The following is a 15,001-nucleotide window of genomic DNA, read 5'->3' as shown; positions in this document are numbered from 1 at the left end:
GTGCACGGTGCTGGTAAAAGCTGCATCTGCCCATGGTGCACCTTGTTCTGCGGACCACAGAGCTAGTGAGTTCTGCTTGCCTCCAGATTTATGCCCTGCCATTCCTCCTACAACAATTTCAGCTCCTCTCCTCCCCGTGGAGGCACCTAGGTCACCCTTGAGCAGCAAGCAGCAGCGCTGTGCCTGCCCTCAAGCGTGTGCTTGCGTGAGGGCTGCGTGCTGTCAGCCTGTCCCTGCAGTGGAGAGACTCCCTAGCGTCTCTCCAGCCCGATGCTGGTCTCACAAATCTTTTAGGAATGCCGTGATCTCTGCGGTGTGGGCGTCTCAGGGGTTCGGGGGTGAATTCTCGGGAAGCAGGCAGGCGGATAATTGGGTGACGTGTCCACATAGGGCTCATTCCGTAAGAATTGAGCTAAAAAAAGGTAAAAAGATAATGGGAAGTAGCATCTGTGGAAAGTAAACATTCCCAGAAGAGATGAAGAGTTAGTGTAGGAACATGGTGCCTCGATACTCATCTATGTGTACGCTCGTTATCGTTCACAAATAGAAAAATAAGACTGAAAGTCTGAAATTCAGAGCCACTGAATGCCACGCTTAACTCTGGGTCAGGATTTCTCTCTGGATACCACCCCCCTATTTCTTGGCCATGAATTAACCCCTGGAAAAGAGGCACGGAAAGAAAACCTGCTGCAGATTGGTTTAACCCAGTTTCTTGAGGTTTGCTTGCAGAGGAGGGAGCTCAAAAAGCCGCCAGCTGCTCTGTCGGCTGTGGGAGCGTGTGCTTGTGGTGCCTGGGGAGTCCTCAGACTTCTTGGTGTGTGGCTCCGTGCTCGCAGCCTGTGCAGACACCTCCTGAGCACCCAATTTCGGGATGCCCCTGGGAGGAAGGGGGCAGAATTCCCCCTCGGGTGCTGGGGAAGCTGTGAGTGCACGGACCGGGAAGGGCCGTGGTGGTGAACGCAGCAGGCAAGGGGGGATCTGGGGAGCTAGGAGGGAGGCAGCGTGGCCAAATCGCTCGTCCTGGCAGTTTTGGGAGCAGGGCGAGCCTGGGGCTCGTGGGGCTGGGGAGTGGCTCGGAGGTGAGAGGCTGTGAGTTTCAGCAGGGCTCTGTTCTCTCTAAAAACACCTCAAATGCAGGCGTGGACTCAGGACAGGAGGAGCAGTCCTCTGTGAAGCCGGCACAGCGCTTCGCAGCAGCAGGGATGTGAGTGTGGTGGGCACAGTGCTCAGAGAAGACGATGGCAGAGCTGCCAGCAGGAGGCTGAGAGCTCTTCATCAGCATCTTGAGTCCAGGCTGGCAGCCACCACCTCGTGCCATCACAGGGAAGGGCTGAAAGAAGAGTTTTTCCCAAGATACCTGGGTGTTCTTTCTGCTTCTCAAAGTCTCCATGAAACACGGGTGCAAAGAAGTGAGGTTAGCACTGAGGAGTGTAAGCCATCGTGGATAAATAACAGCAAGCAGCAAGGCCAGCTCGTGTCCCTCTGTCCCCTGCTCAGCTGTCGGAGTGCTGCTGCCCTGTGCGGGCCTCTTTTGATGCAGAGGGCAGTGCTTTTGGGGTGAAAGCTGGTTCTGTTTGTGGGCTTCTGTGCTGGAGCCACCGTCCTCTCCATCAACGGCCTCTTCTGCTGCTCGGCGCTCACAGAGAGGTCTTTGTTCCCGGCAGTGTCTCAGCTCGGAAGAACTCGCTTGGATCTCAGAAAAAAAAAAAAAGCACACAACAATCTGCAGGATTGGGGTTGTTTGAGTTCAACTGAAGGGACCGAGTATAAAATCAGAGCGAAATGCTGAATTTAGCCAGCCGTAGCACGAAGGTTTGAGATCCTCATCCGCATTCTGTACCCAACCCAGCCCCGTGGAGATCCTCCTGGACACAGACTCAAGACAGAGACACAGACTTTGTGCTAAGAATTGAGCATTTGCATTTCCAAGTGCAAACCAGCATCTTGCAAAGACACAGGCATGTCTCAGTGCTCGGACACCGGGAAGAGCAGTCCACAGACACGATTCTCCGCTCGGTGCACGATGTGCCAGACCACACTGAAGTCCTTGTGGGATCCGAGGCTAAATTTGTCTTGTTCTTCACATTAACCTTCCTTTGCCTGTCCGTGCACAACTTCCATGTACCCTCACAGTTACGCCAACCACTTGTGATGATTTAATCCCAGCCGTGTCCCCTCTCACCAGGTGAATTCCTGGGGGCTGGCGGTGCTGCAGCCGCCCCTTTTCCCCCTCCTTTCAGCGCGTCCCGCAGGCAGAAGGGCGATTTCACGACGGGCGCGTGGCGTGACGCCGGGATTTCGTTGCTCTGGCTCGGGGTGCTCCCCTCCTCCCCACTTTCGGGCAGTGACAAAGCGCCGGGCCGGCCTTTTGGCTCGTGTAATCCGCGCTGAATGCGGGGCTGCGAGGCCGAAGGTCTCTCGGAGTGGAGATGGAGCACCTTGCACAGCCCGCCTGCCGCCGGCCCTTTGTGAAGATAATTCCCCCCAGCGCCCTGCCATTGACATCTGAGGGGAGGACGTTTCCTGTTTGCTGACATGGAACAGGCTCCCCTCGCTCCCTCCTTTACACTTCCCTACACCTGCCTTTTTACTGAGTGGCCATTTACTCTCCCCAACACTTCCTTCGCTTGGTGCCCTGCCCTCGGGGCCAAAGCCATTAACTGCCCAGGCCCCTCTGTGCTCAAACAACCACCCCGTTGTGCGGCACCGTTTTTTTAAGGGAAGCCCCCCCCGTGTGCCTCCCCCTCGCCCCACCTCCCTGGCCTTTTGTGGCCTATTCAGCGACTCACTTGACCCCTCCAGGACCTTATCCCCTTGTGGTCAGCATGTGTGTGCCCAGCAGACCGCGAGACGAAGTCGCTGCTCTGTTGTCCTTCGGGGCAGTTGCTGGTGACATTTCACAGGCTCCTGACCTGAGCTGACACCATAAAGATCAGCGTTTCTGTGGAGGAGTGGGTGGGAGCTCGCTTCGACCGCCTGCACCAGTCGCTGCTCCAGGCACGATCGATTTTGGGGGCTTTGTGTGCGCCGCCGAGGAAGGAGAGGCAGGGCCTGCAGGATGGAGGCGTCTTGGTTTGGAGAGGGAGCTTTGAGAATGTCTCCGTTTAAATCTGCTGCACGAAACGGCCCCTGTTAAAAGCTTCTGCCTCCTGCCACAGAGCTCAGCCTTCCTCTGTCAGCCTTCTGAGTCCGATTCTGCTCCGGAACCTGTTGCCAAAATGCAGGTAGCCCGAGATGCCCAGGCAGGCGCTGTTCAGATTCACCTGAGAGCGCAGAGGTCTGGGGGGGATCTCGGTTCCTGTGGCCCCCACCCCGTGCCCGTAAGCCCAGTGGCTCTCTTCCCACCCTCGTAGCCCCGGGCTCTCACCAGTAGTCAAACCAAGCCTCGCTGGTGGCTCAGGCTGCTACCAGCCCCTTGCCCTCCAGCACAAATTCAGCAGCAGCTTTTCGGAGCGAGTACCTGGTACCACTTTATTAGGCTAACGTGGGAGGAAGGATTCAGGTTTAAAGGATTCTCGCAGTCTGAAACCCGGCACGGGAACAGCGAGGCTGTGAGGGGCTGAGCCTAGCCAGGGGAACGGAGCAGAAGGAGGCTTGTAGGAGCCTGAAGAAGTTCACCAGGAACCATTTGTCCCTGTACAACTCTTGACTGGTCCCTCCCTGGTTAAATCAAGCCCAATCTCCTTGGTTTTGTTTTAAAGGGTGCCTGGCCCAGCCCATGCATCAAGCTCTTGTTTGCTGTTGTGATATCGTGCAGCTGATGGCCAGGGTGTCAGCCCTGGTGTGAACAGGCATCGTGGCGTGGAAGGAGGGACAAGGAGGGTGCTAGGAGGAGAGTCCTGTTTCCCAACAGGGTACTGGGGTGCTGTAGGATCACAGAGCCATAAAAGCACCGAGGCATCCCTGGAGGTCAGCTAAATCCAGCCCGCTGCTCGAAGCAGCATCACTGGAGCAGCTCTGCGTTTGGTTGGGCTTTGAGTGTGTCAGGGAACCGACACTCAGAGACCTCTCAGCAGTGCAGGGAGGCTGAGGCCAGGTCACAGAATCCCAGAACCATCGAGGTTGGAAGAGATCTCCAGGATCACCTAGTCCAGACTCGTGCTCGAGTTGATCCATGCTGCCTTGTCAAGGGTGAGTGATCTGGTGAGCTCTGTGAGTGATCCAGTCAGCTCTGTGAGGGATCCAGTCAGCTCTGCACACAGCTGTAATTAAAGGAGAGGGGACAGGGGGGAGCAGAAAGAAAGAATGCGCGTTTATGAAAACATTTTAGCTGCAGCTGCAATGACCCAGGCTTCAGAACTCCATTTGGCAGTAAATTTAGCAGAGGACATTTGTTGGTAATGCTCCACGCTCACCTGTGAGATACACTAATTGCAGGTGTTGTAAGCAGGATGAACGATAGGTGAATGAGTTACTGAGCTGGCATGGCAAGGGGTGCTCTTCTGGCATCAGAAAGTGAAATTGTTTGTGGTATTACCGGGAAAATTCAGGTTGTAGTTCCAGCTGGCTTTCCTGTGGTGGAAATCTGCATGATATGCCTTAGACCCAAGGGTGTTTGCAGCTTTTCCTCGAGGGAGAGGCTCTGGTCCTGCAGCGAGAGGGTGAAGGACATCAGGCAGCTGCATCCCCACATCCCCACGGCCAGGACAGGGCAGCAAGGAAGAGGGGAAACCCAAACCCTGAGTGGGATCATCCAGTTCTCTGTGCTCAGTGGGGTCACCAGCATCAGCAAGAGAAAAGCGGGGTGACTAAACAAGGAGCTGAGGAAGCCAAGCCAGCAGAGATCCGTTACGCTGACACTTTTCTAACAGATGGAGCCCCAAAAACTTCGTGCCAAGGTTCAGGTACAGCTGAATTTAAACCCACTGACAAATTGTTTTTTGCTTGGTTCTGTTCAGCCACAGAGATTGCTCAGGGTGCAGAGCGCTGCGCCAGGGCTCGGAAGAGCCTGCAGCAGTAGTTGGTGTGCTTGAACACTTCCAACACGAGCTGCTTCCCTTGGAAATCACATTTTTTAGAGCTACCTTGGCAGCTTTTCCTGTCTCACCCTTTAACTCGATCACTGCCGGCTCTGCCTCTGCCACCTGGGATCAGCCGGGGCTGTGGAAGCTCCAGTGGCAGGGGTAGAGCAGGGGAGAGCAGCTCAGGAGCCTGCTGTTGGTTTAGAAATGCACCCCGTGTCTGCTCTGGGAGGTTGTGTGCTCCTCCTGAACGCCGGCGTTGCTGCAGCTCGGGGTGGGGAGAGGAACAGCACGGGCTGCTCCGGTTCTGCCTCAGATCTCCCAGAGTTAACCTGCTCATCTCGGGAAGAACAAGGCTGTAATTCAGTCCCGGTGAGCAAAAGCGGGCTGGTTTGCATCCTAACTCTGCCCCTGCTGTTGGGGAGCCCACAGCAGCCTCAGAAAATCCTCGTGCAGGGAGCATCCCTGCCCGGCACAGACCCACGGGCACCCCGCAGAGCCCCAGCCCACGGCACCAGCAGGAGCTGCCGAGTCCTCTGAGCTCCTGCGGGTTCCCCAGAGGACACCAAGCCCTCCCCTAGCCAGAGGTGGCAGCGGGGCATCGGGATGGGTGTTTTGGAGAGCCCCTTGCCCGGAGGCCCCCCGAGGATCCGTCCTGGTTGCAGGTTTGGCTCGCACAATGAAGGCGCTGCCCCAACGCAGCCAGCCCAGGCCAGCTGCTGCGCAAGAGTGCCTGAAAGCCTCCCTCCCTCCTTCTCCGTGCTCATATTTACAAGGGAATGTGATAAATTCCGTATTGATTCCTTCTGTTGCACTGTAAATTTTGCAAAAGATGATTAAATAGTGCAATAGAGTCTGCGAGCACCGTGGCTCAATATGTTCTGGGCCGGCGTATCGACCCCCTCCATCCGACGGCAGCAAGTTCCACTCCCAGCCGCGCCAGACCAGTAATTAAAATCCTGTGAGACTGGGATTTAAAAACCAATCATAGCACGGCCCTGAAGCTTCTAACATCCCACCGTGGCGAGAGCAATAAGGGTAGGAGTGCAGGCACATTTATGTCCGTGTCGGAGTGCTTAAGAATAGTTTCCCCACAGGGCAGGGGAGCAAACAGATCCCTCCCTGAGTGTTTCTGGGCACAAAACTCCGCAGTGACATAATGTTTGTGGTGAACTTAATGGCTCTGCACACGTGTAGATGTATGGAGAGGTGAGGATCCTTTGGTTTCCCTTCCCATCCTGTTACCTCACCAAAAAAAAAGGGTAGGGAGGATTGTTCTCACACCCAGGCATCAAGTAGGCAGAAAACAACATAGGTCAGGATAAGGGAGGGTGGAAAGGAGCAGGTAGGGCAACTGGTTTTAAGAGGGATCACCAAGGATAGAGGTTTTTTTGAGCCCAAACTTCAGAGTCCAAGTGTCTGAGCCCTTCCATACCCTGCTCCTTCCTGGGCATTGCTGGAGAAGGCTGTTTGAGAGCACTCTGGATTTAAATCCCCAGGAAAGTTGAAAATGGTTTTGAGATCAGATTCAGCTACCATTCTCCATGCCTTTTTTACCTCAGCTATGTCAAATTTTGTGCTCAGAGTGCAAAACTTGCAAACTTGGCTCCCTGCCTTCGTCCTTATCCTGAGGTCTGCGTCTGGAGGTACCCAAAGCACTGCGCACGTCCTCTGCCAGCCGCCCTGGCCCACGGAGCTGCAGGAGGGGACATCCCCGTGCACACAGATGGGCCGTGGCACTGGGAAGGAGACACCTGGGTTTGCTTTCTGTGCTTGCACAAATTTTGCTGCGGGCTGGGTGTGCTTTACTTCAGCCTGGGAGTGTGTGGAGGGGGGATCGGGTACCCCGCCGTGCTTAAATGCTAAGCACAAGCACCGTCCAGTGAGATACCAGGAAGAAAGGAAATCCAAAACAACACGTTTGTGTTGAACACACATTAATTTATTTTTTTCTCTGTCTGTTACAACCTCCCCATGTGCCATGCATCTGTTTTATGCATTCAAAGAGAAATCCAGTCCTGTGCCGTTACTGCTGGGGGGTCGGTCCTGGCCAGGTTGTGCCTGTGCGCTGGGCACAGCTCTGCTGAGTTCCACTGGGGTCCCTAAAAGCAGATTTAAGCCGCTCTGGTTGCCCTTGCTTCAGCAGGGCTTGGCCCAGACGTCCTCCAGCTCCCTTCCAACATCCACCGTGCTGTGCTGCGGTCATCCTGCTGAATTCTGGCATTTCATACCGGAGTGAAAATCTCTGGGCAGGAGTCCACGCAGGCACTAGCCTTTGTCACAGCACCGAGCAGCCTGGAGGAGACGGAGTCATTGCGGAGGGTTTGATGTGAATTCCAAGCAGCGTTCTGCGTTCTGTACCCTGGGAGCTGCCGTGTGTGCGGTGCCGCCTCGTGTGTAGCCTCGTCTCACCCGCCAAGGACACCAAGTCACCTCCAGGATGCGACGTGGGCTGAGATTTGGGAGACGTGGGGCACTCCCAGCTGTTCTGGTGTCCCATCCCCTCGCTGTCCTCACCCCATACCCACCTCCTTGAGGCAGGGCGCTGCTTGCTTGTGCCTGAGGACGCAGCGAGGGTGGGAGCACACAGGGAGCCACGGATAGGAACGGTGCGTAAGAGAAACCAACTAGGTTGCTAGCAGCACCAGGACACTTCCCAGTCTGTTTTTTCTCCTTCCCGAAGCAATTCTCACCTCGATGCAGCAGAAAGTTAATGTTTCACAGACCTGGTCATGGCAACGCCAGGTTCTGATGCCTGCTTTCCTGCTGGGAGGTGGCTCCGTGCCTGTCACTGCGTGTGCGCAATGCCGACTGATTTTTCCCTCTGGGCACTGCTTTACATCTATGAGACGAGTTGGGTTTCACTCCCAGCTCATCGCTGTGTGTCAGGAGGCTCTGATCAGATCGGGTTTGGTGGTCATCATGTCAGTGTTAGCCCTCCTTCCTGGCAATTCGCAGGTGCTGACCCCACAGGCACCAGCACGAATCCCCTGGGTGCCCCCAGCCAGCCTCCTTTCCCCAAGGACACCGACCACTGGCTCTCCTTCTCTCATGTGCTTTGTTTTCAGAGGTTAAGTCGTTATTTCTCTCTGGGAAGCCTTCTAGGAGAGGCCTGCTGCTTGGGTGAGGAGCTCTGAGGCTCTCGGGCACTGCTCAGGTCCCACAGCCACCAGCAGAGGTGGCAGCAGGATCTGGGGCTGGGTATGGGGACACACGGGGGTAACACTTCTGCAAAGCAGCCTTTGGACATTTCTTCATAAAACCTTTGAGCCCTCGGGTTACATCTTGATCAGCTATCGAAGCTCACGATCTCTGGCTGCCGTCCAGTTTCTAATACAAATAAAAAGAGTTTTTTTTTTGTTTTATTCCTGAAGCAAGGGCTTCTTTTAAATCCTTTTTGTCCTGCATTGGTGTACCTTTGTGTTTAACTTCCTAGACCAAATGCTCTGCTCTGGTTTCCTCATTTCGCTGAAGGGCGGTTCCTTTTTAAGATCATAAATTTTCCCATTTAAATACTTTTTAACGAATAGCATGATGTTTTTGGAGCAAAACTCCCGGGCGATGGATTCCTTGCAGGAGTTTGCTTATTAGGAAGTTAAGCAGGAGGCAGTGTCCTGCTGCAGCGTGCTGCGTGGGAGCTGAGGTTTGGGAAAAGCAAGCCTTTTGCTCCATCCAAGGCTGAGCTCAGATTTCCTGTCTCATGAGCTCTTTGGCTTTGGGAAGCAGCTCCTGGTCCCTGGTTCGTACCCGTTTATCCATTTATTCCTATCGTGCTTTCTGCCTTGCAGTCTCTGTGTTTTTTTTCTTAGCATGCCCCATCCTCCAGTCTCTCAGAAGAGTAATCCTGCTACTGTGCTTCCCCTGCTCAGCCAGGACGTTTCATTCTGCACAAATTCCGTGTCACTGGCAAGTACAACCAGCTCCTTTCTGTACATATTTATTTGTCTCCAGCCTTTCTTTAATACGTAACAGCAGTGCTCCACCCACGGGACTTGGTCCTTCACTGCAGTACAATTCACTAGCACTCAGCTGTCCTGACGTCATGTTCCTGCCTGCTATTTCCAGGCTCCTCTAAAGCATGCACAGCCTAGATTTGGACTTTGCTGCTGTTATCTGTGTGGAAGCAGAGGCACTTCTCTTCTGGTCTGGTTCCCAAGGTTTGGGAGCGCTGAGCCAGCTGCACCTCAGTGAGGATCTCTCCTCCTTGCTGTTTCTTACCTGCTCCTCCTCAGGAACTTCAGCTTTTTTTCTGGTGCAGAGGGATCTCCTCACCACGTAGGGCTCTCCCTGCTCCAGAAACACCTCTAGTTCTTAACCAAATCCGAACCTTTCCATCCTACATCCCCTTCTCAGCCTCTCAGCTGAGGCACCGTCCCCTTCTTTGTTCGTGGATGCGTTAAAAAATTTATTAAAAACTGCACAGTCCTGGGAGCAACTGGGTAAATTCGTGAGAACAAATCCTCAAGAGGACGGGCTGCCAGTGTGGTTGGTTAAGGCACGAGGCATTTTTTTCTTTAATGCAGGCAGATGCAGAGTTCTGCACGCTGGGAGAGGAATTACCAACCTGTGGGGAGTGGAGGCTCTGAGGAGGTGTGAGTCCCAGCCAGAGCAGCAGGGAGAAGCAAGGAGAGCTGAACGAAAGCAAAATGAGCCAGGCCAGCCCCAGGGCAACAGTCAGAGGGTGAGGGAGATTTTAGGCAGGACAGGCAGGGCATGAACTAATGCGTGATGCTGGACAAACACATATTGGAGAGGCTTCAAGCACGAGGCTGGACCAGCAGCAGGAGGAACAAGGGGCAGCAGATGCTGATCCCAGGAGCTCCCGGCTGTGCCTGCTGCCCTCCTGGGGCACACATTATCCAGCACTCAGTTTGGTGGCACTGATCCTGCATCACAGACACAGAAATCCTGCAACATCCTGCACTTGGGAAGCCAGCAAGAGTTATTCGGGAGTGAGGATGGCATTTCACAGCACACAGCAACCTTCATCTGCATGTGTCCCTCTCTGCTGTAGTGTTTTTGGGCTGATCTGCCAGCCTCAAAGCAAGTTCTTTAATTTGGCTTCTCATTAAAGCGATGCTTCGTCTGGTGATGGAAGGAGGGAGGACTCGAGGAGCTGTAGAAATGAATTCAGAAAATCCTGCTGAACAGAACCGGGTGGTATCGCCGCAGCGAGGCACAACGGCACCTTGGGGATCTGCTAAAGGTTTGGTACCTCGCAGTCAGTGCCTGTGGTATCATCACAAAATAAATGCTCACGTTTTAACGAGTCGCTGATGAGCGATTCCAGCTGCTCAGCGTGGTGGATCCGCAGTCCTCAGCTATGTTTCTAACCCCTTCAGCCAGCGAAATGCAGCCTGCCTGACCAGCCCTGCTCTTCACCCAGCCTTGCAGTGTGGGTTCTGCCCCTGCCCATCCCGTCTGTATCCAAAATTCTGCAGTTTGCTGCCCTCCTGTATCGCTGCAAGGATTTTTGCTCTCTGCTTTCTAGCTCGGCAGCCATTCGTGGTTTTTATTGATGTCTTTAGTATCACTTCTGTCCTGCACCTCTTCATTTTTGGCTCATGTTGATTCTCCTCCCACCCTCCCCAGCCTGGCCGTATTGCTTCGGGGTCCGACTGCTGTCCCTGGAGAAAGAGGGTCTGACACCTGGGGGCAGGCTGCTGGGATTTCTGTCCTTCCCTGAGAATTCCCACTCATCTTTCACTCTTTCCTACTTCCCTTTTTCCTCCCCATTACTTCTTTACACAACTTTTTCAACCCGGTGAAGGCAGAAGCCTAGATGTGCAGGGATGTGCACCGAAGCCTGAAGGTCCGCTCGTACCCAGTACCTTTGGAGATTTTGTTCTTGGCCTTCCCTTGGTGAGATTTGAGGCTGTTCCTGGGGCACTGTGCGTTCACGGTGAAATTCAAGCAGCTGGGGAGATTCTTTTGAGCTGGTAGCAGGGGCTGAAGGTGGCTGCCAGCGAGTGGAGCGGTGCCCGGTAGCACGTCCCTTCCATCCACCGAGGGATCGGCCAGAAAAAGGGTGGCAGGAGCCCAGGCTGTGGTGGCAGCTTCCCTATTAACAGTGTATGTTAAAAGGTGCTTGTGAAACGCGTGTCGTATTGATTTAAAAACAGGTTTACGTTTCTGGAAAAGGGGGTGATCATGCTAATCCAATCAGTGCAGGCTCGGGAGGACAGAAGTCCTTTTATATTACCTTAACTAGCCGCGTGGAGCAATAACAATGTCATCCCTTGTCAAAGCTGACGCCTGATGACATTCTGCAGTCCCCAGCAGGCGATGCGGGCTGCCTCCTCTTGGTGAATCCCGGGCTATTTCGGTGCTCAAACGGGGCCGTGGAGAGGTGTAACCGCGGTGGCAAATTGCATTTAGCACACCGGGGTCGTGCAGTCCCTCCCCGGGCCTGCCTGCCGCCCAGAGCCCCTCTGCTTCGAGGTGATGTCCGTGTGCCCACCCTCAGCAGCATGCCCACTCTCGGTTTGAGGATTTCCAGTCTTTTTTTCCTGGGATTTAGTTTCCTTCACCGATTAGTCATCCTGGTTTTTCCCCCATTAGACATGGACAGGGTCCTGCAGGGGGTGCCACATGGGAGCGGGGTGCTCCTGGCGTGCAGAGGGGGTGTTTGCTGAGCCCAGGCAGAGGTAAGAGGCGATGCCTGAGGATTTTCCATCCCTCCTGTGGCTCTCATGCCGTGCCAAGGACGGGCTGTGTGCCCCGGAGGGACTGGAGAAGTGACACAGAGAGATGGCTGCAGGATCAGGCCCTGGCTGGGAACCTTAATTATGGGCCAGCTGGGATAGGGAGCAAGGAGGGAGGACACAGAGCAAGGGCTGAGGACAGGGGGCAAGGATGGAGGACAGGGAGCAAGGAGAGAGGAAAAGGAGCAAGGATGGAGGACAGGGAGCAAGGATGGAGGATGGGGAGCGAGGATGGAGGATAGGAAGCAGGGAGAGAGGAAAAGGTTCTAGGATGGAGAACAGGGAGCAAGGATGGAGGACGGAGGGCAAGGATGGAGAATTGGAAGCAAGGAGAGAGGAAAAGGAGCAAGGATGGAGGACAGGGAGCTAGGACAGAGGACAGGGAGCAAGAACAGCACCACGGTGGGGTCCCAGACTGCCTCTCCCCAGAGGACCCCACCCGATGCTGCTGGTCCCCCCGCTCCCCCCCGGTGCCGCCGCGGCGAGGACGGGTCCCCGCGCCCGGCGCGTCCCGCGCTCTATTGACAGTTATCCGGAATCCGAAGGAATTCAAGACAAATTGTTAAGAGGACGGAGTTAATAAAATTTGAAAAATTGAGGCCTGTCACTCCACTAAACTTTGTTCGATACCGCTGACAGCAACATATTTCCCCAATGAGTGACCTTCCGCAGCTGCTCCAGCTAGGCGCCGCCGCGCGGGTGCCGGGCGGGAGCCGGCGAGCTATTTATCAAATATGATAAGCCGGGGTCTGCTAATGTGAGCGGGGAGGTGCAGGAGGGCCGGGGGAGGAGGAGGCCGCCTCGCACAGCCCGAGGTGTCGCCCAGGTGTCCATCTCCAGCCCCAGACAGCTGGTGGGAGGTGACGGATTGCCTCCTATTAAGCCCGGCGAGGCCGGAGCCCGCTGGGCACACGCGGCGGGGCCGAGGAGCCCCGGCCGTGGGCGGCCGCAGGGGTGGGTGAGGGCAGCGGGGAGGGGGCGGCGAGGAGGGAGGTCAGGCCGGGGCGGCGAGGAAGCGGTGGCCGTTTCGGGGTTGTATTAGCAGGCAAAGTGACACGGTTATTTATGGCGGCGTAATATTTTATTGCTGCCGGTACTGGAGGTGGCAATCGACCAGTCGCGCCGGTTCGGGTTCTATCAATTATTGCAGCAATTAGTCAAGTCGTCAAAGCCATTAACAGGGGGATTAGGCCAATATTGGAGAGCCATTATTGATAGATCCAGGAGAAGGGGAGAGCCGAGCAAACCTCAGCCTTCATTTGAGAGGAAAGCCGGCCTCGCCTCCAGGGTGTCACCGCTTGGAGAGCCCCGGCCCGGAGGGCACCGGGAGGGCTGGGGAGGGGGCGAGCTCTGCCTCGCCTCTGCCAGGGATACGGAGTGGTGGGCCCCGGCCCCGTGCAATCCCACCTGTCTCCATCATATCCTTTATTCGCCCTGACAAGGCTCGCAATAGAAATTACTCCGTGTCGAATGTTTATGGAGCACATTTTTCATTCTGTAAGCAAATATAGATCCCCGATGCCAGCGCTTGCAAGTGGCTGATCTCCCCTCTCTCAACCCTCTCTCCTCCTTCATATATTATGATTGCTGCTCGCTTTTATGGGGCGCTCGGGGTGCTCGGCGCGGCCCCGGGTTTTAGGAGCAGAGCGTGCCGAGGTGGCCGCATCACCCCGAGGTGCAGCGGGGTGGGAGGTGTTTGCCACGCTGCCTGCAGAGCGGGGACCCCGCAGCAGCACCCGGGCAGCTTTTTGGCAGCTCCCCTCCCTCTCCCATCCCTCCCTGCTGGGCACAGGCACTGGCAGGGCTCCCTGCCCTGCTGCTGGTCACCGTCACCCCTCTGGTTCAAGCACCCTGCTTGGCTTCAGCCCACTTTGAAGGTTCATCCTCGTGACCTCTGACTGGTTGGCACAGCAAGCTGGGGGGGCGCAGAGTGCGTGAGCATTGTGCCAAGTCTCTCTGCATTAAGAGAAGTTTCCTGAGATGCTGAGAGGCAGAGCTGAACCCTGTGGGACTGTGTTTGCATCTCTGAGTGTTCCCCAGTAGCTCTCTCCCCTGATCTTGGAGATCTTGCCCTGCCTCTACCTGCTTACCACTGCTTCCCAGCACACCAACTGGGACCAGTTTGACTGTGTTCTGTGTTCCCCTGCAGTCTGGCATGTTTGGGAAGGGGACAGGGCACAGGGAGCTCTGGGCAGGCTTGTTTCCATGAGGATGCCCACCTGACTCCCCGCAGCAGTTCAGTCTTTGGGGTTTGTTGGCTTTTTTTTTTAATTATTTCTAAATAAGAGAAGGATTTTTCCCCAAAAGCTCACACTGGCAGCTTCTCAGCCCACAGCCACCTCCAGCTCCAGCCTGGAACAACAGAGCAGAGGGTGCATCCAGTTGAAGCTGCCATGGACCCATTTGGCTCCCCAGGGACCAGTGGCAGGCGCTTTTGTCAGCGCTTTGGGGATGTGCTCTCATCCCCAACAGCATCTCTTCCCTGTTGGGGGTGACAGTCCCTTTTCTAGTTCCCTGCACAGCCACACGTAACCACTGGGTGTACGTTGTCCCCTTCTGATCCCCATACCCCCTGGAGCAGAGGTTACGAGGGGACTCGGAGCAGCACGGGGGGCTCAGGGTGCGCTTTGTGCTCGTTCTGCACCCAGGCTGAACTCTGCTCCCCTCACCTTTTTCATTTCCTCCTGCCACCAGGTGCCAACCCCCTGCAGAAGAACGAAATGGGACACACGCCCCTGGACTACGCCCGCGAAGGGGAGGTCATGAACCTCCTGAGAGCATCAGAGACGAAGGTGAGCCCGAGATGCAGGTGACTTTCTTGTTCTTTTTCCACTCTAAGAACAATTTTCAAGGAGGTGGGGTGCCTGCGGTGAGGGACTGCCTCAGCACACCTCCACGGGGTCATGCTGCTTTGGAAGAAGTCTGTGTAAATTGATGTCATGATGCAGAAAGGAGAAAGAAAAGAACTTTTGAAGTCCTTACGAGCTGTAGCCATAGCCGTGTGCCCTTCTCTTCATGTTGACATTTCTGCCTTGGGAGTGAGGTACGCAGGGACGAGTAATTCTGTCCTGTAAGCCCTCGGCAAAAATCCAGTAAAATCGGGATGTTCTTTTACTTTATTTTCTGAAATTCCTGGAAATTCCTGGAAAAAAAAAAACTCAGATTTTGCTCTACAGGTGTGGAATTTTTAACTCGCCTGTTGGAAACCTGAGGTTAAAAACTCGCCCATGCGTGGAAGATGAAGGGAATTTAAACTGTGGCGATTGCTGCGTTTAGCAGATACCATCAAGAAGTAATCGGCCAGGCAGTCACATCTGCTGGACAGCCTGTGCTTGC

At 55.1% G+C, this 15,001-nt stretch overlaps 1 protein-coding gene across 2 annotated transcripts in view; it reads left to right on the top strand.

The window, feature by feature from the left end:
• Positions 1-15,001, top strand: part of CLPB (ClpB family mitochondrial disaggregase) — a 65,974-nt gene that overhangs the window by 25,998 nt on the left and 24,975 nt on the right. For both annotated transcript variants that reach the window (XM_082756274.1, XM_082756273.1), the window contains one exon: positions 14,360-14,457. In XM_082756274.1, coding sequence (XP_082612400.1) covers positions 14,360-14,457 — 98 coding nt within the window. The remainder of the gene's footprint in view (positions 1-14,359; positions 14,458-15,001) is intronic.

The sequence above is a fragment of the Aythya marila genome (genome assembly GCF_965140915.1).
Source record: "Aythya marila genome assembly, chromosome: 1".
NCBI lineage: Eukaryota > Metazoa > Chordata > Aves > Anseriformes > Anatidae > Aythya > Aythya marila.
The sequence above is the reverse complement of the archived record's forward strand: the minus strand, read 5'-3'. Positions and strand labels throughout refer to the sequence as shown.